General features: G+C 41.9%; 2 protein-coding genes across 6 annotated transcripts in view; one reads left to right on the top strand and one right to left on the bottom strand.

Annotated features, from left to right (window-relative positions):
• The window catches only part of ASB3 (ankyrin repeat and SOCS box containing 3), a 43,305-nt gene extending 22,645 nt beyond the window's left edge, over window positions 1-20,660 (bottom strand). Inside the window, exons 1-4 of one of the 3 annotated variants that reach the window (XM_081904110.1) lie at window positions 20,496-20,660; window positions 19,301-19,426; window positions 19,083-19,153; window positions 1,714-1,921 (exon numbers count right to left, since the gene is read on the bottom strand). In XM_081904110.1, coding sequence (XP_081760236.1) covers window positions 1,714-1,909 — 196 coding nt within the window. In that variant the 5' untranslated portion in view covers window positions 1,910-1,921; window positions 19,083-19,153; window positions 19,301-19,426; window positions 20,496-20,660. Of the gene's footprint in view, window positions 1-1,713; window positions 1,922-4,268; window positions 4,408-19,082; window positions 19,154-19,300; window positions 19,427-20,495 lie in introns of those variants that run through there. The other 2 variants (XM_081904109.1, XM_081904111.1) reach the window with 2 other exon arrangements.
• Window positions 4,473-17,846, top strand: CHAC2 (ChaC glutathione specific gamma-glutamylcyclotransferase 2). Of its 3 annotated transcripts, XR_014166254.1 has the most exons (4): window positions 4,473-4,844; window positions 11,011-11,046; window positions 15,164-15,974; window positions 16,095-17,846. XR_014166254.1 is itself a non-coding variant. In XM_081904472.1 (3 exons), exons 1-3 carry the CDS (start codon window positions 4,617-4,619, stop codon window positions 15,551-15,553), a joined length of 654 nt encoding a protein of 217 aa, XP_081760598.1. In that variant the 5' UTR covers window positions 4,473-4,616; the 3' UTR covers window positions 15,554-17,846. The 3 variants fall into 3 exon arrangements, 2 of the variants coding, with proteins under 2 accessions (XP_081760598.1, XP_081760599.1); XM_081904472.1 differs by having other exon boundaries at window positions 15,164-17,846; XM_081904473.1 differs by lacking the exon at window positions 11,011-11,046 and having other exon boundaries at window positions 15,164-17,846.
• Window positions 20,661-20,826: the final 166 nt, after the last annotated feature.

The following is a 20,826-nucleotide window of genomic DNA, read 5'->3' as shown; positions in this document are numbered from 1 at the left end:
AGTTTTTGGAGGAGGAAAACAAGAAAAAAAATATTCTGAATCTCAGAAGCCAGAACAACAAGAGGGATCGCTGCGCAGTGAAAGCAGCAATCCCTCTTGCTGTTCTGGCTTCTGGGATAGTTGCGCAGCCTGCATTCGCTCCATAAGACGCACACACATTTCCCCTTACTTTTTAGGAGGAGAAAAGGTGAGTCTTATAGAGCAGAAAATACGGTATATCGCAAACTCCTAACTAGCTCTAGCTTTTAAAAGGGTTTTAACAAATTATTACTTTCCTTGGTTCTATTGTGCAAGTTTAAGATGACTGCTAGTTGCGGTTTGTACTTTGCAGTGGATCTTTTGGGTGAATTTACATAGAAAAGCAGGTCACACATCAAACAAATAACTAAACCCAATGCAACGTTGGGCATTCCACAAGGCCTCCCTATGCTGAACCCGCCACAAAGCTATTACGGCAAGAGTTGTTCATAAAGAAAAGCAGACTGATCACGTGACTGATCACATAGGAGTTTGACTTGGAAAACCACAGCAGAGGTGAGATTTTAAACCAGGGACTTCATGAATTACCAGTTTCCTACACAGCAATTCTCACCGAGTAAATCCTACTGAATCCAACAGGGTTTACTCCCAGGTTAAATGAGATTAGGATTGAAGCATTAGCTATTATGCTACACCAGCTATCGATTGCTACTCGACATGAATACTGCAAGGCAAAAGGTCCACTGCAAATTTGCCTTTGTTTACTGCTAGTTGGGGAAGGACTGTAGCTCCGGGTTAGAGCTTGTAGGCAGAAGTTCCTGTGTTCCTAAAGCTGGGCAGGGTTGATAAAAAGCTCCTGTCTGATATCAAGAAAACTGCTGCCAATAACTCTAGACAACGCTCCACTAGATGCACCAACAATTCAGCTCTGTATAAGGCAGCTTCCTACGTTCCCTCCCTAATTAAGAATGCACAGCCCATAATTTGTGTAGAATTTACTAGTAGGAGATGCCAGATACATTGTAGATTCTGAATTTCTGGACTCCAGCACAGTGGACCCTCCGGATATGAACTTAATTCGTCCCAGGGGTCCGTACTTACCCCGTAAAGTCTGTATCCAGAGGCGCCGCTTCTGCGCACATGCGCGGCGCGATAGTGCGCTTCTGCGCATGTGCGCACAGCGAAACCCGGAAGTATACACTTCTGGGTTTGCCGTGTTCACAACCCAAAATTACGTTACCCGAAGGTAACATAACCCGAGGTACCACTGTACTACTCCGGGCCCTAATGAAGTTAGATTAGCCTCAACCAGAGCCAGGGCCTTCTAAACACTGGCTCCAGCCTGGTGGAATGCTCTGTCTCTTGAGACCAGGGCCCTGCAGGATCTGATTTCTTTCCACAGGGCCTGTAAGACAGAGTTGTTCTACCTGGCCTTTGGCTCAGAATCTGTTTGATTCCCTCCCCTTTTTCTTTTTCCTTTTTCCTCCTATGATGAGATTGCTCCCTAATTGTTTTAATGTTGTATCTTAATCTTTTAAATTGTATTTTAATCAACTTGTTTTTATTATTGGTTGTTAGCCGCCCTGAGCCCAGTCTTGGCTGGGGAGGGCGGGGTATAAATAAAAATTTATTATTATTATTATTATTATTATTATTATTATTATTATTATTATTATTACTGGAGAACAGGGGATCCTAAGGCACTGTTTTTGTATAAGACCCTGTTTTCTTTACCTGCACGAATTAAGAGCTTCAGACATTCACTTGCGTTGTGAAATGCTGCTTCATGGATTGCCATCCAGCCCCTGTTATCGGGGACATCAACACTATACCCCTGCTTGATAAGCTTCTTCAGTTGCTTGGCATTGCCTTCTCTCGCTGCAAGCCCAACCGCAGAGCACCTGTCGGAGTAGGCTTCCGTGAAATCCATTTGAACAGAATCCTAGCAAAAAAAAAATAAGGGAGAAAATGAAAACACACGTTGACAAAGTTAGCGAAGATCAGGATGTCGACAATACGTTATCTCAGCAAAAAATTACACTTTTTGAAGTAGAAATCTCAAACCTATCTCGTTTATAAACTAATCTGAGGAAAGTGTTTTGAAGCCTGTGTGATAAAGATATCGCTTTGGATCTCATTGACATTTCAAGTCCTGCTTCAAAATGCATCGATGGCTGAGAACTGGCATGGACAAACCAGGGCCCAGATGAAAAAGGTGAGTGAAATTCTACAATTATGCTTGACTGACACAAGTTTCAAATGTCTCACGAATTAACATTTTTGTAGGCTTAACAGAAGTTGGAATAGCGTGTAGGACGATGGTGGCCCAGCTACTTCTGCATCTACACAGGGATAGGCTAAAATCTGCCATTATGCTCTGGTAACCTCCAGGATAGATTACCACAATGCATTATAAATGGGACTGCTTTTTGGACAGTTCAGAAAGTACAGCTGCTGCAGAATTCAGCAGCCAGGCTTCTCACCAGGGCAAGACAATCTGAGCACCTGAGACAATCTGACTACCTTTTAGTTTCAGGGCTCAATTCAAAGTGCTGGTTTGACCTATAAAACCTTACATGGCTCAGGGAACCTTACATACCTCAAGGAACACCTCTCCCCTGAAATTCTCATCTGAAACCCTCCCAGAGGATGGCAACATAAGAAAGGGCATTTTCGGTGGTGGAATCCCCATTTGTGGACAGCTCAACCCAAGGAGGTTATCTGACATCATCTTTGTCTAGTTTTAGGTGCCAGGCAAAACCTTCAATTTTTATCCAAGTTTTTAGCCATTACTTTCAAGGGTTTTAAAATATTTGTGTTGTTCAGCTCAGTGGACAGGTAAAACTAGGAGTCTTGTGGACCTCAAAGACTAATAAATCTATTATGGCATGAAGTTTTGAAATTTGCAAGATAGTATAGTCTCTTAAGGGTGCCACAAGTCTCATTTTATTGGTTTTGTTGTAAGAAACTAACAGGGCTACTACTCCGGAAATTCTTACTTATAGGTAGGCATGCACAATAACTGCACTGCCACCTCTACTGAGGGCAAAACAACACATTACATTAAGCATGCATAAAATGCCACTTTTATCTTGCAATTAAAGCAGCCAATCCGCAACTGTTGTCAGAGACCATTAACAATAAAATTGTAAATAGAAACCTCTCTCCCCCTTCTGAACATATTAACGTGTGTGATATATATATATTGCCCTGACATGCATCACTTTACACTTGTTTACACTGAATTTTACATTTCCCTGTTGGTGAAGGGCTAGAACCACTGCAATATGGTCCTGACTGTGAACTTCCCATAGGCATCTCATTGGCCACAGGTGAGAACAAAGATGCTGGACTAGATGGGCCTGTTAGCTTGATACAGCAGGGCTCCTCTTATAGGCAAAAAGAGGCACTGGCTGCTTCATCTCTGCTTGCTCACTTGCCCTCATACTGCGGGCAGTGCGATGGGGTGAGTCGGATTGGGGAATGCACTTGGTAGTCATAATTTGTTATGGGAATAATTGGGATATTCTATCCCAATATCCAGTCTTGTATCATCATTGTGAGCAGAGACTCAATGAAGTATGCTGTGCATATATAGGTAAAGGTAAAGGGACCCCTGACCATTAGGTCCAGTCGTGGCCGACTCTGGGGTCGTGGCGCTCATCTCGCTTTATTGGCCGAGGGAGCCGGCGTACAGCTTCTGGGTCATGTGGCCAGCATGACTAAGCCGCTTCTGGCGAACCAGAGCAGCGCACAGAAACGCTGTTTACCTTCCAGCGAGAGTGGTACCTATTTATCTACTTGCATTTTTGATGTGATTTCGAACTGCTGGGTTGGCAGGACCAGGGACCGAGAAACGGGAGCTCACCCCGTCACGGGGATTCGAACTGCCAACCTTCTGATTGGCAAGTTCTAGGCTCTGTGGTTTAACCCACAGTGCCACCTGTGTCCCTGCTGTGCATATATATAGATGAAATTAATAGATGCACCTTTGTATGTACTATGAATTGACATGATGAAGTTATGTTAGAATACTGCAATTTAAATGTTCTGTGTCTTGGTTTGGTTGGCCCCCTAGAGCCCGTGGGTATAGCCGCGGCTGGGAACACTGGTAGCTGCCTTATACCGAGACCAGCGGCCCATATAACTCAGCATGGCTCGCACTGACAGGCAGCGGCGCTTTCCCAGCCCTATTCGGACATGCATCCACCTGCGTGCAAAGCGGATGCCTTTGCACCGCGCTTGCAAGAGGAGGACAAGGGGAAAGGGAGGAGAGCTTTGCAATTTACCGTATGGGTCACCTCTCCTTAAAAGCATCCGCTGCTGACCAGCTGCGTTTCTCTTCAAAGGAAGGAAAGGGAGGGGGGAAGCAACGGCCTTATGAAGCCCAGCCCTCTCGCATCGCCTCCCCCCCCCCAGCACAGAAAAGGATGCTGGGAGCTGTAGTTCAGGCTGGCCAACCCTGCGTTGCCTTTGACCCGCAGGCTCAGCCCGAAGGAGAGGCACGTGGCTCGATCGGGGAGCCGGCGCTGGAGCCGCGGAGGCTGGGGGCTCTCTTTGGGCTCGGTCGCTCGGCCGAGCAAGCTGCACTACAAGCCCCAGGGTGCCTTGCTGAGCGATCGCTGGCCGGGGAGAGCATGCAGAGCTCCGGCAGCCCCCAGCAGGGCCGCCCCCTGCCTCCCGATCGCCGGGAGAGCGAAGAAGGAGAGGAGAGCGGCGGCGCGAGAAGCATGTGGGTGTTTGGCTACGGCTCCCTCATCTGGAAGGTGGATTTCCCTTACGAGGACAAGATGGTCGGGTACATCACGGGCTACAGCAGGAGGTTCTGGCAAGGCAGCACGGATCACCGCGGAGTGCCGGGCAAGGTGAGCGGCAAGAGGCTGGGAGAGGATGGGGAAGAGGCAGGCAGGCAGGACTCGGGGGTACCTCGCGGTTCTCCTTCCGTGGGAAGGGCGCACTGGACTTTGGCGGAGTTGCAGAGGACTGAATTGCGCCGCCGACAACCCATCGCAGAGGTGCTGGGCAGCTAGCCCCGCTGCCATCTGCCCGATCACCGTAGGTACACAAGCGCCAAGACGGCTGTCTCACAATAAGAGCGTCTCTCTGTCTTCCCCGCGCGCAAGAGAAGTCCCAGAAACCAGACTTACAGCCCAGCGCTTATTACCGCTCGGGTTTACTCTTGTCAACGCACAACCATGCGGGTTTTGTAACCCGTTCACTTCCCTGCTGACATTTTCCACGCAAACACACACGCACGCTTTTCTCTCTCCATGCCACGCACAAGCCGGTTAGCAAATCAGTGCAACCACCGATGCAAGGTGCTCGCATTTTCCCGATTATGCTGAAAGGGGTGGAATTGAGCCTGGCACGGTTCATTTGCGAAGCCGGTACGAGAGGACAGTAGATGAACATTAGAGAGAACATTTGAAGATGTTGGCACAGTTCCCAAGACGGTTCTTCCTTGTGTACCTTTGCTTAATTGCTGTACATTGGGTCACCTCTTACATAAGCTATACACCCTCAGCCGGTTATGCTAGGCACCAAACAGGGCGGGTTACCATTAAACTTTCTTAAAAGACCAGGGTGGGTGTTGAGATAGACACACATAGACACACACTTTATAGTTAAGCAACTTTTGCAAACCTTTTAATGGCACTGTTCAAGACTGAGGTTCGTCCCCTATTTTGGGGAGCACAAAGGATGGGGGGCTTCCCATCTTCAGTCATGTGTCACTGCATTATGTCAGCATCAACTGCACCTACTTTTTCTTGAATATTTGTCAGGGAAAAGTGGAGTTTAATCTGGGTATATCTGTTAGGGTAAACAAACAGAAGTCCTAGTTTGTTTTTTAAAGAACTTTATAGATTCATAGCCCAATCCTGTGCATGTTTTCTCAGAAGTAAGCCATGCTGAATCCAATGGGGTATTTCCTGAGATATTTCAGATAGAAGGGAGAGAGGTTATGTTGGGAAATATTTAGGTCAACTTCCTTTTCTTAGGCATAAATAGGTAAGGTTGATGTATGTGTTTGGAAGAATCGCAAAGAGCACTGTAGTTAGGGGGGAAATGCTCTCCCTCATCAAAAACTCCCCACAATTGGAAACCTAGCACATTAGGGAAGGTTCTAGCCTAGTCTCATCCCTAAAATACTCATTCTTTCTGTGTAGAGATGTTTTGATGTGGAAAAGCAAGCTGCCATGCACGCTCCACCACTGGCTTCCCAAAGTGGCATGCTAACAGAAAAATACGATGCAATTCTTCTGAACGTGTAACTCGGTACTTACACCAAGAATCTTGGAAATAGCTATGTTGAATCCCATGTGGAATTGCAAGCTACTCTCTGGCTAAACTCCTCCCCCCCCCCAATATTTTATTACAAGTGACATAAGCAGGTATATGGGTTTATGATGCTAGAGTTTGTTGAGGCCCAACACAACGATTCTGTAGTTCTTGCCCCTAAAACTCCCCTTAAAGCACACCCTGTACTCTCATTTTCCCATTCTTCTGTCAAGGCTAATGTTGCTGTTGTCAAAAATTCCGATGGGGGTGGGTGGTTCTCAAACTATTTTATTTCTTTACATGGGGAGCTTGCTGTGATGAAGACAGAGATCTTCCGTCCTCTTTTATTTTGTATTACCTGTCCAAATAGCTAAACTTAGTTACTAACATACCAGATAATGTCGCTAATGCAGTTATCAGTACAGCTTCTCCTACAGTATTATATTCCTTATTTTCCATTCACTATGAATATAATCCTGCCTATAATGTTGAACCCACTGCAAATCAATTTCACGAATGACTTCAACTTCAAGTATTGAGTGTTAAGAGGAAAATAATTTCTGTATACTCTATCCACACCATTCCCTACCTTTATAAGCTACTATCATGTCTCTCTCTCCACCCCTACATTTTTTTTTCTTAATCCCCTCACTCTTTTTTAGAGATCCTTTTCAGAGTTTGCTTGGGATTTCACCATCCAGGAAAAATTGGTAGTGTACACAAACTTGTCTACTTTACTCTAGATCACTGTTCAGAGATCTCCTTCTCTCTAGCAAACATTGGCCCAATAACAGTGTCTTCTTCTTTTTTAATACTAAAGTGCATTTAGAATCATAGCCATAATTATATTTGTAGCATTATCTTCAGCTTCATGTCACAATTTATAAGATTAAGGCTGTTAGCTACTAGAAAAATATCTAAGCAACTCACATCCATTATAGCTAGTGTTTGTATGAGTTTCAGTATGCTATTAGCAGTATAAAGAACATAAATATTTCATCCACCCATCAGACGTTTGTGCATCCCAAATTTCTGAGGAACTCTCGGAAACTGTCCCATTTCATGGAAAGTGCATTTTTAAAGCTACCTCAATGGAAATAATAGATTTTAAAGTACTTTGAAGTACTTTGAAACCCGATGTGCTTCTCACTATACAAGGGCTATAGAGCTTATATAATTCTAAATAGCATTTGTTGAGCTAAGGAAACAATGGGATCCAGAAACGTCCAGAAATCTAAGAGAATGGCACTGACAGGGCTGGGCTATGTTATTTACAGCTGCATATGCGGCAAATTATTCAGTCATCAGAAGTACTTAGCTGACTGTCAACATACATGAAGCAACTCTCAGAAATAATCGGCATTATTTTGTGAATGAGAATATGCCATATTGTTGTTTATTACAGCTTGTGCCTTTCAGAACCCCTTACTTTACATTTACCAAATTCACATCTCTAATCTGTAGTCCTTAAGATAGACTTCTGGGAATCATTTTAAGGTGCATCATAATATTTTGTGAAAACACAGTCATAAATCTACAGAAAAATGCTAAATTGATATAATGTATGTTGCATTTTTTCTTTTGTTCTGCATGAACAAGAAGTTTGCAACAAAGATTAAGATTGACAATCTGACTCAAACTGCAAGACAGACAACAGCTTGTTTTTTAAAAAGAAAAAACAGGTACAACATGCAATTCAATTAATTGTACAAAACATTATTAATGACTACTCTGGGTAAAACTGTTTCTTTAAACAGCCAATTGGACTAAACTGAGCCAAGTGTCAATTAGTATTTGATGTACAGAAAATATATATAAATGACTGTTCTTTAGAAGAGCAGGGAGACAGAAACTACATACAAATTATAGTGTACCTCATTCTTATTTCCATTTTGTTGACAACAGCCTTAGGTCACATAGTGAGTTAACTGAGGTTAGACATCAGCTCAATATAACTATTTAAGGCCGATTCTGAGGACTGGTTCAGATATAAGATCTGGTGCTAAATTCCTTTGCTAAATACCTGGGGGGGGGGTACCCAGTTCTCAGGAACATACTGTACATGCAAATACCACCAGTGAATGAAGTTAGCATACTGAGATTACTTTAATGAACCTGTTCTCAAACAACATGTCTGCACAAAGCTTTAATATTACCTAGGAATCAGGGTGTCCCCAACTAAGGGGGGAAATGTTTCTGGTGATAAAGACAAAATTTTAAAGTACGTGGTTTACTCTTTTATAGACCATGCTCATAACTGTGTGTAACCTATGCTAAAAAAATTAAATTCTGCACCCAGGCACTTTTAGTTTTGCTCGCAGAAAAAAATCGCAGTTTTATTTTGTGTACAGTTCTGCAATGTCTATCATTTTAGATCGATCATTATGGTTCTTGATTGTCACAGACAAGGCACTGACACACACATGCACACACATTCTGTCTCGCTTGCAGGATTTCAGCAGGTATTGCTCAATCACTTCCAATCATATTTCCATCATAAAGACTATAATTTTACTTTTTTTTAAATGCAGGAAGCTGGGTTCTGAGCCCTTTACATTCTGGAACTTTTCTAGATTTAGTAATATCCAACAGCAAGTAATTGACTGCTCAAAAATGCATTGTGCCTAGTAGTCTTAAAGGTTAAAACAAAAATCTGTTGCACTCCAATACTGCTTTAAACAAGCATGAAACAACCTAAAAATGGGAGAATAAAAAATGATCTATGGCAATGCCAATACTTTCAGGAGAGAAAATGTTAGCACAAGCCTTATTTTCTTTTTGAACTTGGGTTGCTGTCCTATTTTGTTTCCATAAAAAAAAACCTTCTGAAATGGGTAATAAAAGAACAATACTTTTTCATATCAAAAAGGGGGGGAAAGCTCCTTGCTTCCTCTTCCCAATATAAACACAGAAAAATAATCAGTTACACTTAACCAATTTCTGTACCACATACGAATTCCACAAAATCTGTATTTAAGAATGCAATGCACTTGCCTCCTAAAAGGTAATGCACTGAATAAAGCAGTAAAAATAATAATTCCACCGGGGGAGGGCAGGATGCAATATATCTATCACATCAAAGATCAAAGGTCCATCTAGTTCAGTATTCTGTTTTCTCCAGTGACCAATTCTATTTTGGCTTATTTTTTTCCTAATGGCAACAGAACTCCAACAGCTGCACAATAATCAGAATACCTCACATATAGTTCAAAAGATTCCTTAATGTGTTTCCTACATGTGAAACATAGGTGAGCGTTGCAGTTAAAAAAATATTAACTCCAATTTGTTAACCTGCCGGTTGGGTTTAACACTGCTTAGTCCCGCTGAAGCCAGCAAAATTAAAAAGAAATAAATCAAAATAATTGACTTCTAAGCAGTTTGTAGATTTGGCTCTAGGCACATTGGTATTTCTTCCACTCATGCCCATTTTTTTCTTTCTGATATGCGCTTTCAGTTGCTGTGAAGAGGACTGAAAGAGTATTAAATGATAGGTGTAGAGTAAGGCTGCTGCCCTGCCTTCCATCATTGCTCACTTACAGAGAAGGGACGGGTGAACAGGCAGAGGTACAGCAGGTCCAGGGGATTCCCCAGGTTAGCAGTAGACCCTAGTTATGTGCCCAGCCGTGTTATCCCATGATGCTGCCCTTTCAAAGACCATAGGGCACAATTCCTTCAGGTGCATCTATGTCCTCCTGCTCACTACCATTATGTTCCAGCCAAGCTGCAATATGGGCTCTGCAGCAAACAGATGGTCATAGATCAGCTAGCTGGCTGCTACCCACCTCAAATCCCTATTCGCAACAAGGGTCAGGGCATGTATACCAACATTTTAAGCCGTGGCAGCTAGCCTGCCGCTCTCCAGACAACTGTTGGGCAACAACTCCCATCATCCCTGACAATGGGCCATGGCGGCTGGAGCTGATGGGAACTGGAATGCAACAACATCTGGAGGACTTTTAGTCACTTTTGGTTTAAGTAATACGCAGTTTGGCTCTAGTCTAGGGTTATCTTCTCCTTTTCCTTTCTCTCCTCTTGTATTCAAATGCACCACAGGGAGAAGGTAGACCTGCTCATTCTAATCCAGAATAAGGACACGCCCCAGTTTGGATATAGTTACCTACATTGTATGTGTCACATTTTAGCTCTCCCTTCTTCCAATGTTCTCAGTGTGGTTTACATATTTCCCACCCCCTTATATCCTCATGACAAGTATGTGTGATAGGTTAAACACGAGAGTAAGTGAACTAGTCCAAGACCACTTTCTGACTCAGGATTGAACCCAGTTCTCCCCAGCCCTAATCAGACACTGTAACAACCAAACCATACTAGCTCTGCTATCCCTGGTTAGAATGGTAAAAAGTAAGTCCAATCCGTAGTTGGGAAGAGCAGGGAGCATGCAATTCTGTAGTCCATTCTAAGTTTTTACTCCCCAAGTAACTTTTGAGTTGCACCGCATCTGCACTAGCTTCAAGACACAACTTTTTGGTTAGTGTTATGTAAATCATTAGAGAAAGCGCTAGTAAGTGTCCAGCCTTTAACTGGGCCATGCAGTTGTCAGGCTCATAGTGTGTCTGCCCTAAGCACAGATTTGATGCAGTACCACGCAACATCAGAAATAAAGGTCACACTCTTCCAAATGGATTGTATTGGTTTGATAGTCTTGTGGTCCTCTTTTTAAATATATATATTTCCATTTTTTGCTACTGATTTAATAATAAAAACTTTTTACTGTGATATTTCTTTTAATTTTAGCCTGGAAGAGTTGTGACACTTATTGAAGATCCTGAGGTATAGTAGATTCTGTTTTTATATACCATTTAGTATATACATTCTTCCGGAAAAACTCAGAAGTATATTTTGATAATACTGTACAACTGTATTTCTTTAATTTTGAAATACAGAAAAAGTAACATGGGCTGCAATCCTATGCACTTACCTGGGAGCAAGCCCTACAGGACACAGTGGGACTTAGTTCTGAGTAAACATGCATATAATTTTATAGTTAATAAAGCTTACAATTTTTATCCAAAGAAACTCAAGAACTATTTAGTTAAGCCCAACCCATTTCTTCAGATATATGTTGCTTCCCGGCAGTATGCAAGACTGTTTAACCAGGGGTAGTCAACCTTTTGGAGCCCAGGGCATATTTGGAAAAATTATAATGGGCAGCATACCCAGGCACACAACATTCTTTGCCTGCCCCTGCCTTCTCCACCATCAGTTAGGCCCAAAATAAAGTGTAATTTGCTTGGGAAATGCAACTGGAGAGAGCTAACCCCTCCCCAGCTACAAGCTCCATAAAGATCATCCTGTCTTGAGTTGTAATTATGCTTCAAGTAAGTTTTCCATTGGCTACAGAAGACTTCTTTGAAGCTTAATTGCAATGCAGAGCAGGATGATGAGGGGGCCTGGGAAGGCCTTGGCAAGCTGTGTGGCAACCACACAGTTTAACTCATTTCCCGGAGGAAGCTAGTTCATCTGTCCCTGAAGAGGAGTCTCTTGATTCACACAGGTTGGCCTCTAATAAATCAATTCCTGTGCACTTTTGAAGACTCCTGTTTTCTGTACTTGAGCTTCCATGTAGGCCACACAAGAGGGGACTTCCTCTCCTCTGAAGGCAGCCTGGCAACATAGGCTACTAGCCTCTTAGGAGGCTAACAAAAAAAATAATGCAGGCTAGTGACTTTGGTGGCTGCAGTAAACCTAACAGTTTGACACTGCACCAAAAGAAATGAAGACCATCCCTTCTCTCAGTGATTTGTGTAGCCACAAGATACTATATTGCAGCCAATTACCCTCTTTCATCATGGCTGGGACATTATCTCAGCAAGCTGCTGTTAAATTTGTGATTGCCCTCGGAGGGAGGGAGGGGTGTTTAACATCTTCCATGCTCACTGATGAACTTCAAAAAAATGCTTCCTTGACCCAAACCTGGCCACGGCTATAGAGAAAGGGAAAGAAGGCTTTGGCCTCATCCATCAACCAAATGAACAAAAGCCACAAACAGTTGTTTGACACCAGCAAGGGAAAGACAGCCCAGCCCACACTAGACACCATTGCCCATATATAGCGTTAACTGTCCTGGCTTGGAAGAAGCAATCTCCTCTTCTACAAATAATAAGAATGTGGAAAATGAACTTGTAATGTGTAGCTCTACCTGTAAATTTCAGAGGGGACTGGGTAGAAGATATGGCAAGATACACTCGCAATATTCAGAGACCACTTTTTTCTCTTGCCTAACCTGCTGGTTATCCAAGGCAGATTCAACACCCCCTCTAAAATGAAAGATACACTTTTGATCCATAATTCCAACACACACTTTAGTAGTTAGGTATACTCTTCATTTTAAACTCTTTCCCCATTCCTAGCATAGCTATCAACTTTTATGCAAGAACTTTGATATCCATACCTCCTGTGAATTTGCATGGTGCTTTAAAGGTATTTTTCGATCATTGCCAATGGCAGAATGCTTTTATTTTTATTACATCTGTTAAAATCTGCTTGGAATACAATGTGAAGAGATGAACAGAAAGGTTCCTTCCCTGTGACTTGCTGAATTAGGTGCAGTGTAGTAGCTATGACTGTAATTCTTTGCACCATGATAAGCCCTGATGAACACTGTACTACTTATTCCAAGAAAACATGCCTAAGATAGGACAAAAAACAAGGGCCATGAAGTTTCTATTTCAAATTAGTGGTGAGCTTAAATCCCTCTTTCAGTCTATTTTCTGCCCATCTTTCTTCTTGCAATATGAAGGTGAAGGGGTGAGCCATTTTACCAGACTACTGCAATGGTTATTGAGATAATGGCTGCATTCACATGTCATACTAAGCCATGGTTTGGACACTGTATGAACCACAGCAAGCTGTGGGTTTGCATGCTTCCATCCTGTGCAGCTAACAGCAAGAATTGGGAAGTTCTTGCTTCCAATTAACTACAACTCCCTGTGTGATTTAAACCAAGAAATGTGGCTGTTGCTAGTCATGGTTAATTTAAACAAACCAGCTTCAGAAACCAGATTCAGAAGTTTGTTTGTTTGTTTGTTTGAAATTAATCATAGCTTAGCTTTGTAAAATAACATGCCTTTATTATCTTAATCAAGTAGGTCTCACCACAACACTCACAGTTTGTATCAACCAGTTTGCCATACAACCATGGTTAATAATAATAATAATAATAATTTATTATTTATTATTTATACCCCACTCATCTGGCTGGGTTTCCCCAGCCACTCTTAAGGTTAAGGCAAAGTAAAAGCTTTACTCATCCTCCTGGCCACCAGGTAGGAACACATAAGCCTGGTGTTTGCTGCCACTTGTGCATGCCATGTTAAATCATGGTTTAGTATATCAAAGGTGTAAAATTAAAAACAGCAGTATTATTATTATTAATATTTCAGCATATTCATCAATAATAATCATCCTTTTATAATGTGGATGGTGTTGCATAACCAGCCATTGTTGCTCTCCCCTGGACTTTACCCACTTTCACTGTAGGCAGTGACACCATTCATTTCTAAATGTTAAGAGCAGATTTGAGTGCAACACAGCTTAGAAACTGAAGCATGGAACTTTCCATTTGATCGGAAAAAAACTGCTTGAATCTCAGAAAGTTTCCCTGTAATGCTAACACTGAATTGAGATCAATGTAATAGCTGCTATAGACTTAAACCATTTTTTGTAGTTGACAAGGCCAGCAAAATACAGCATAGTGTCAGCCATTGTGAATTTTCTGTACCTTTCTGGTATGTTTTTTCACACTGCTGTGCAGTTGGGACCCCATTATGCTAACAGACAGATTCCTCTATAAGCAAAGAATAGTTCAGCTTGTGTGTGTTTTCTCCCTCTACTGTATTTGTCCTGGTAAAACAAACTAATTCAGATCAATGCAGATAACAACTTTTATATCTATAGTCTGTAAACATTCTTCAATTATTAGTGTCCCACTAAAAGTGCAGTAAAAATAAGAATAAAACTTCTAACTAGCAATTTTCTTATTTCATTTTAAATATCACTACACTAGCACAATCATGCCTGTTTCAACAGTACAGTACTTACAGGGTGAAGTGTTAGCTTAAGCAGGGTGAAAAAGCAAGACAAGCCTGGAAAAAAACAAGAAAGGGGGATTTCCTAATATTTAACAGAGTTACTAACCACACACCAGATAAACATAACATTGACTAAGTCGCTTTTAAACACAGGTCTCTTTTAGGCCAGGACTAGATAGTACATGGCAATAACTCAGTGTGGTGTAGTGGTGGATTACAGCTGCAGAGACCAGGTGCAAGTTCCCTCCCAGCCATGAAACTCACTGGGGGACCTTGACCCTGTTGCTGTCTCTCAGCCTAACCTACCGCACAGGGTTGTTGTTAGGATAGAATGCAGAGGGAGAGAGCTATGCACACCACCTTGAACTCCTTGGAGGAAAGGTGTAATATAAACATAATAATAAATAAATCTTTGCCAGGTAATACCTTCCTTCTGGTAGCTTCCCCCCCCCCCCAGCCAGACTTGATATAAGCCTGTGTGGGAGGAAAAACAGGATGAAGAGAGGGGTGTAGGCTCTCCATTTCCCCCTACAAACATGCCACCAGGATTACCCAGGAAATACGGATTTTGGAACATGTAGTTGTAACTTTTACACACAGATTTCATGAAGGAGACATTGCATGTATGCACTCTGGATATAAACTCATCTGGAAAACTTTCAAGCAGGGATGTGACCCTCCAGATATTGTTGTTGCACTCTAACTCCCATCAGCCCCAAGAAGGATGCCAGGGGACAATGGGAGTTGTAGTCAAACAACATGCAGAGGGCCAGAGTCCCCATCCCTGATTTAAATTGCTTCCTTTTGCACCATTAAAGTGAAGTATGTTTTACCTTCCTGGTTGTGTTCTTCAACAGGGCTGTGTATGGGGTGTTGCATACAAACTGCCACCAGGACAAGAAGGCGAAGTAAAAGCATATCTTGATTTCCGAGAGAAAGGTGGCTACAGGACTACAACTGTCATTTTCTATCCGAAAGATCCCTCAGTGGAGCCCTTTGATGTGCTGTTATATATCGGAACCTGCGAAAACCCTAACTACCTTGGACCAGCACCTCTAGAAGAAATTGCCAAACAGATTTTTAATGCAGTTGGTCCCAGTGGAAGAAACACAGAATACCTGTTTGAACTCTGCAACTCCCTCAGGGATCTCGTGCCAGAAGATGTAGATGAACATCTTTTTACTTTAGAGAAACTAGTAAAGAAACTCTTAGAACAGGAAGAAAGCAAAAATGTCAATTCCATATAATAATCACCTTGTGGTTTCAAACAGTCTCTTCATCATCAGGAGAACGGTTTCACTGATGACAGTAGTATGATTTCAAGATGCTCCATGTGGACTTTGAATATATTAATTTTCATGTTTCATTCAGGGCACTACTGTCATTGATCAGTAGAAAATTATGTTTAAAGCTATGTCTTCAGGAGTTTAAGGGAGGAGGAGCTTTGAATTTTGGTAAAATTTTAAAGAATGCATTTCTCTCAGTTTCTCAGATATGAAGAAATAATTTATGCCCAATTTAAGTTTGAGGGAAATTTTTATTGATTTCAAATTATTTAGATTTTTCTTCCTTTTAAAAAAATATAGTTTGGGACTAGATCCTGCATTCAGACAGACTATGGATGCAATCCTATACATATGCGCTCAGGAGCAAGTCTCCTTAAACCAGGCATGGCCAAACTTGGCCCTCCAGATGTTTTTTGGGACTACAACTCCCATCATCCCTAGCTAACAGGAGCAGTGGTCAAGGATGATGGGCATTGTAGTCCGAAAACATTTGGAGGGCCAGGTTTGGCCATGCCTGCCTTAAACAAAGTTAGACCTGCTTTTGGGGGTAAACTTACATAGGATTGAGCTGTATGTGTTACATTAGACCTCAACTACACTTATTTAAGAGCAATCCCAGTGGGACCAGTCTATAGTGGTTTGTGGATTATAGCACTGACATGAAAATCCTATGTACACTTACTTGGGAATAAGTCCCATGGAAGTTCAACTGATTTCAAAGTAAACTTCATAAGATTGGACTGTAAGCAGCAGTTATTCCTATGCAATAACTAGGATATTTTAAAAACAACTTACTACAGGATATTTTTCATTTCGTTCATGAGTTAGCAGTTAGTTTATATATAAACTACCTGCCGTTTGATAAAATGAGCAAATATTTGCATGTGAAGGAAACTGCACTTTCCTTTTAGGATGTAGGAAGCCCTATAGAAGCAATGTGTAACTCAAAACATATTGGTGCCTTATATTTTCAACACAATACCTTTTAAAAAACAAGTTAGGGATATGACTTGAATTTACAATAGCAAGAATGTTCAGAAACTCCCATACTTAATCACTAGGCATAGTATTTTCACAACTATCCTATGGCTAAGTGCACACACAATAGTGTGCAAGAACCCCCCCCCCCCGGTCTATCTTGGGTCCTGTCACTTGTCAGCTTAATCACAGATTTGTATTACATATTAATCAACACTAAATTATCATTAACACTAACTATACCCAGTCCCCAATTAATATGGGAACCTTAGGCAACTATTGGTGCAGATTTAATGCTGAACTATGGTAAAAAGCAAACAGGTGGAAGAAGTGCAGAAGCTCACAGCTCACTCCCAATCCATTATCCATAGGTAAGAGATCAGCAGTGTTATGTCTGCACTAGACCAAAGACTTCAAAGGGAACACTGCAGAATAAACTCTTTGAAGATTGCAGGTTACTAGTAAACCGACTTTCAGCAGCACTTACTCTCGTCAGTGGCAAGGATTTAAAGATCTGTTCTTTGCAGCCTGTGGTGCTTTGTACTTACATTTCTTAACGAGCACCCCACCCACCCCTATGGTGCATGACAAAACACTTCTGAAACTGGGTGAAGTTTCAAAAGTATTTTTAACATGTCACGGGGGATTGGTTTCAGAGCCAAAGTCAAAATTCCCACTGGGTAAGCACAGGTAGACTGTTGGGGTAGCCTAAAGTACCTCTTTGCATACAGACTATTATGTTTGGGATTGAGATCCAACTTGCATAGCAGGTTAATCTCAGCCATCATTTAGGCACTTCTGAAACTTCTACTCCATTTGCCATCCTTTGCCTGCACAACTTCCACCCAAATGGATGGGTGCTGTGTTAACTTTTCTAAGGGATAAATGATGGCCTCATTATTGCAATAGATTCGCAAAGGAGTTTCCGTCCCAACTGTGAATTTCCTTGCTTCTCATAGTTTAAGTTATTTTCTTTAAGCCTTCAACAGAAGCATATTTTTGTATTTTAAAATATATATAGATATATATATAAAGGTTCTCTTCCAAGTGTCAAGTGCTATTCCATTTTCTCATAGCAAAATGTGGTTCTGTATTTCTTTCCATTGTTCATACTGAAGCCTGTATGACTTTGCATCAGTAACAGAACAATTATTTATGTTTTGTGTCCATAAACCATCTCTCTTCCTTTTTATTAGTTGCTTGTAAAATGTTCCATTGCATTCCTTTGTGTGTGTGAGAAAGAATGTAACACCTGTTCAATAGACTGAGAAAAATATTTTTGTTGGGGAGTTGTTCTTAATGAGAACTATCTTACTACAGACCATAAATGGCTTCTTCAAATTAATGGAAAAAATTGCTTACAGATTATGTAAGGATGATAGTAGATAACCACTCCAGTCATTATAAAAGCATTTACACAAGAAGGTATTATAGGTTAGTCTTTACCCACTAAGGCTACAATCTCTTCCACTAAATCAATGGGATTTACCACCGATTTCTATAAGATGAGGACTTTATCCTAATACAGTATCTTTGACCATGGTCCAGCAAACAATTAAACCAGCAGTATATATCCTAAGAAGCTTCTAAAGTAGCAAACACCATAATACTATTATTATTTTTCCTAGCTGAAGGAGTTTTAAAAGCAGTTTGTGGTATGGTGCGGGGATCTCCTGCTCAAAAGGGGTGGGATAAAAAATTTCATTAGGTGCACTGATTATAGGTGTTTAGATCTGCTCCAAAGAGTGTTTTCATGAATCAGATACAGAAGAAATGACTCAAGCTGCAATTCTATAAATACATATCAAAGTGTCCAGAAGTATCCTTCATCAGAAGGATATTGCTAATTTATTGGCATAATTTAGGCCTAGTTCATGCATGCATATTAATCCTCAGGACGACATGAGCTTCCATGCTTGTGTGAATGAGCCATCACAGACCTTGGCATCAGAGACATAACTTTCATATTCTCTGATGCCATTTCAATTTGCAATACTTTTGAGCCGATTTCTCACATTCTACAGCAGTTAGGAATTGAATAGTCAAGTTTAATCCTCAGTGAGGCTCCCATAAAAAGTGATTATCTAAATGCACCATTAGCAACTGATACAATGAATGTGCCTTATGTATCTGACTATTGGGCGCAAGCACAGAATGTCACATGAAAAACGTCCTAAGTGGTCAGTCCTAAAACACTCTTCCAAGTCAGTCATTCTCCCTGAAATCAAGGGGGGTCTGCATCTCAATAAACATGATTTGGATCAGGTACATTGTATTTTCATGTATCCAGAATCACAATGCATGGTATATTATTTTTATCGCACACAGCATAGTTCAGAAGCAACCAAATTCCTATCCACAATCTTAGATCACTATAAAACTTACGAGACACACTATGGGATCAGCAATTTTTATTATATGTCACAGAAGAACAGCAGACCTAACATATCAAGCACAGTATATTTTTTTTCTCTTCTGTTGAAGAACCAAGTTGTAAGAAAAGAGTCCCTACCTGCTTTGACACACACAAATGCTAAGTTAACATATGTCACCTTCAACAGTCACAGGCGAACTCCAGGGAATCTGAAATAAAGCACAGAAAAGATTGCATGAGAGGAAATATTAAACGTTTGCTTGAATTACTGTGCACAGATGGTCAGAAGGGAAATCCAGCCGATATAATATGCCCCTAATTATAGCTGAGCCAATTCACAGGGTATGATTGCATACATTTGCATCTCCCTTGGCTTCTTTTGGACTTTTGTGGCCGCATATCTTCCATCTACGATTCTGCTTAAGGGGGGAAATAATTGAGTCTGCAGGAACAAGCTAACTTGCTGCTTGCCATACTTTACCCTGACAGCAAAGAGGAAAAAGCAGACATTTCTGCTCCTGTGCAAGCTACGCACCATCATGCTGACCTGCCGCAAGGCCCCCAAATCTGCCTTTCTAGGGAAGTGGCCAAGTTCCACTTATATGGAAACGCTATTCCCTTCCACAAAATGCTGCGAAACAACCGGAAGGGAAGGAATTCAAGACATACATGATCCCTTATAATCTCTTCTTTTCATGGCAAGGCGATTCCTATGTTCTTCCAAGGGGAAATGCGACTCGTGTGACATCAACACCATGCAAAATAAGATCCACGACGCAAAATGCTTGAATTGGCTTAAACCTCGTTGAGCAAGAAGATTGTGTACGTACTTTAATAAGTGCAACTTACATCAACCCAACCACCTTGCAAGAGGAGGGCTGGAAACGTTTATTTTTTAAAAAATAGAAATCCTCAAGCAGGAAACAGGTGTTTTACTCATCACTTCTCAAAAGCGCAAAAGACTGGCCTTGAGCTGAAACATTTTGTGGAGAAGGGGAGCTGTGAAATCTCTGGATTCAGGGCCTGGCCTGGCTGGGTGAAGGCCCATAAAATGTGTTTTTGCATCCTGAGAAAACGGAGAGGCTCTTTGGGAGCCTCGTTTCCTACGCTCGGGGTTTTCCTACTCCCTTCATAAAATGCCAGCAGCGCAGTCTTGGGGGAATACTTTGCCAAGACGGATTCAGAAGGCGAATTCTGTAAACCTTGAGGAAAACTTAGTTCTGTCTCGCCAAGGCAGACAACTAAGACTATACATCCTCCCCACAATGGTCAACTGACGTCTTGTTTTAATATCCGGCTTTTGTTGTATTTGTCTTTTTTATGTATCCTTGTAAGCCGGCTTGGTATTTTTATGCGACACACAGCACTACGTAAAAATGTTTGGAGATATAACACGGCTGCTTCGCTCCACCGCATCACAAACCGAAGATTTTCCTCACGGGCCGGGAACGCACTGCGCATGCTCCGGCGGGAATGGCCGCTCCACACAAAACAGCGCTGAAAAGCCGAACGCCGTCCGTCGCCGGGAGAAAAAAAGGCGGGAAAACTAACCTTCCCGACATTTTCCGGAATGAGCCGAAGACGGGCGAAGGGTCGAATGCTTTGCTCGCCTCCGTTCCACTCCCCCGCCCGCTCTTCGGTCTTTTACCTCGCGCCGTCTCCCCAGGCAACGCGCTGGCCGAGCCTGCCCCGGATGTTGATCCAGCTATTTTTTCCTCCCCTTTAAGAACGGGAGGGCGTGTCCAACTGCAGGCCGTAGTGACAATGCGGGCCTCCAATTGGAACGTTCGGATGAAGTGCATAGAGAAACTAAATGTAAGGAGTGGCACAAACACATGTCAATATGAGGTTCCGTGTTATTGTTTTTAAAAAATTATTTACG

The sequence above is a fragment of the Podarcis melisellensis genome, assembly GCF_964234715.1.
Source record: "Podarcis melisellensis genome assembly, chromosome: 3".
Taxonomy (NCBI): Eukaryota; Metazoa; Chordata; class Lepidosauria; order Squamata; family Lacertidae; genus Podarcis; species Podarcis melisellensis.
Note: the sequence above shows the minus strand (reverse complement) of the source record. Positions and strands in the feature narration are given on the sequence as shown.

What these genes read in the sequence shown, in the direction of transcription:
- CHAC2 (XM_081904472.1), top strand. Translation starts at nt 4,617, where the DNA reads ATGCAGAGCTCCGGCAGCCCCCAGCAGGGCCGCCCCCTGCCTCCCGAT. An exon ending in ACCGCGGAGTGCCGGGCAAG is followed by an intron (nt 4,845 to 11,010) that starts GTGAGCGGCAAG and finishes TTTTAATTTTAG; the next exon opens with CCTGGAAGAGTTGTGACACT. An exon ending in CACTTATTGAAGATCCTGAG is followed by an intron (nt 11,047 to 15,163) that starts GTATAGTAGATT and finishes GTTCTTCAACAG; the next exon opens with GGCTGTGTATGGGGTGTTGC.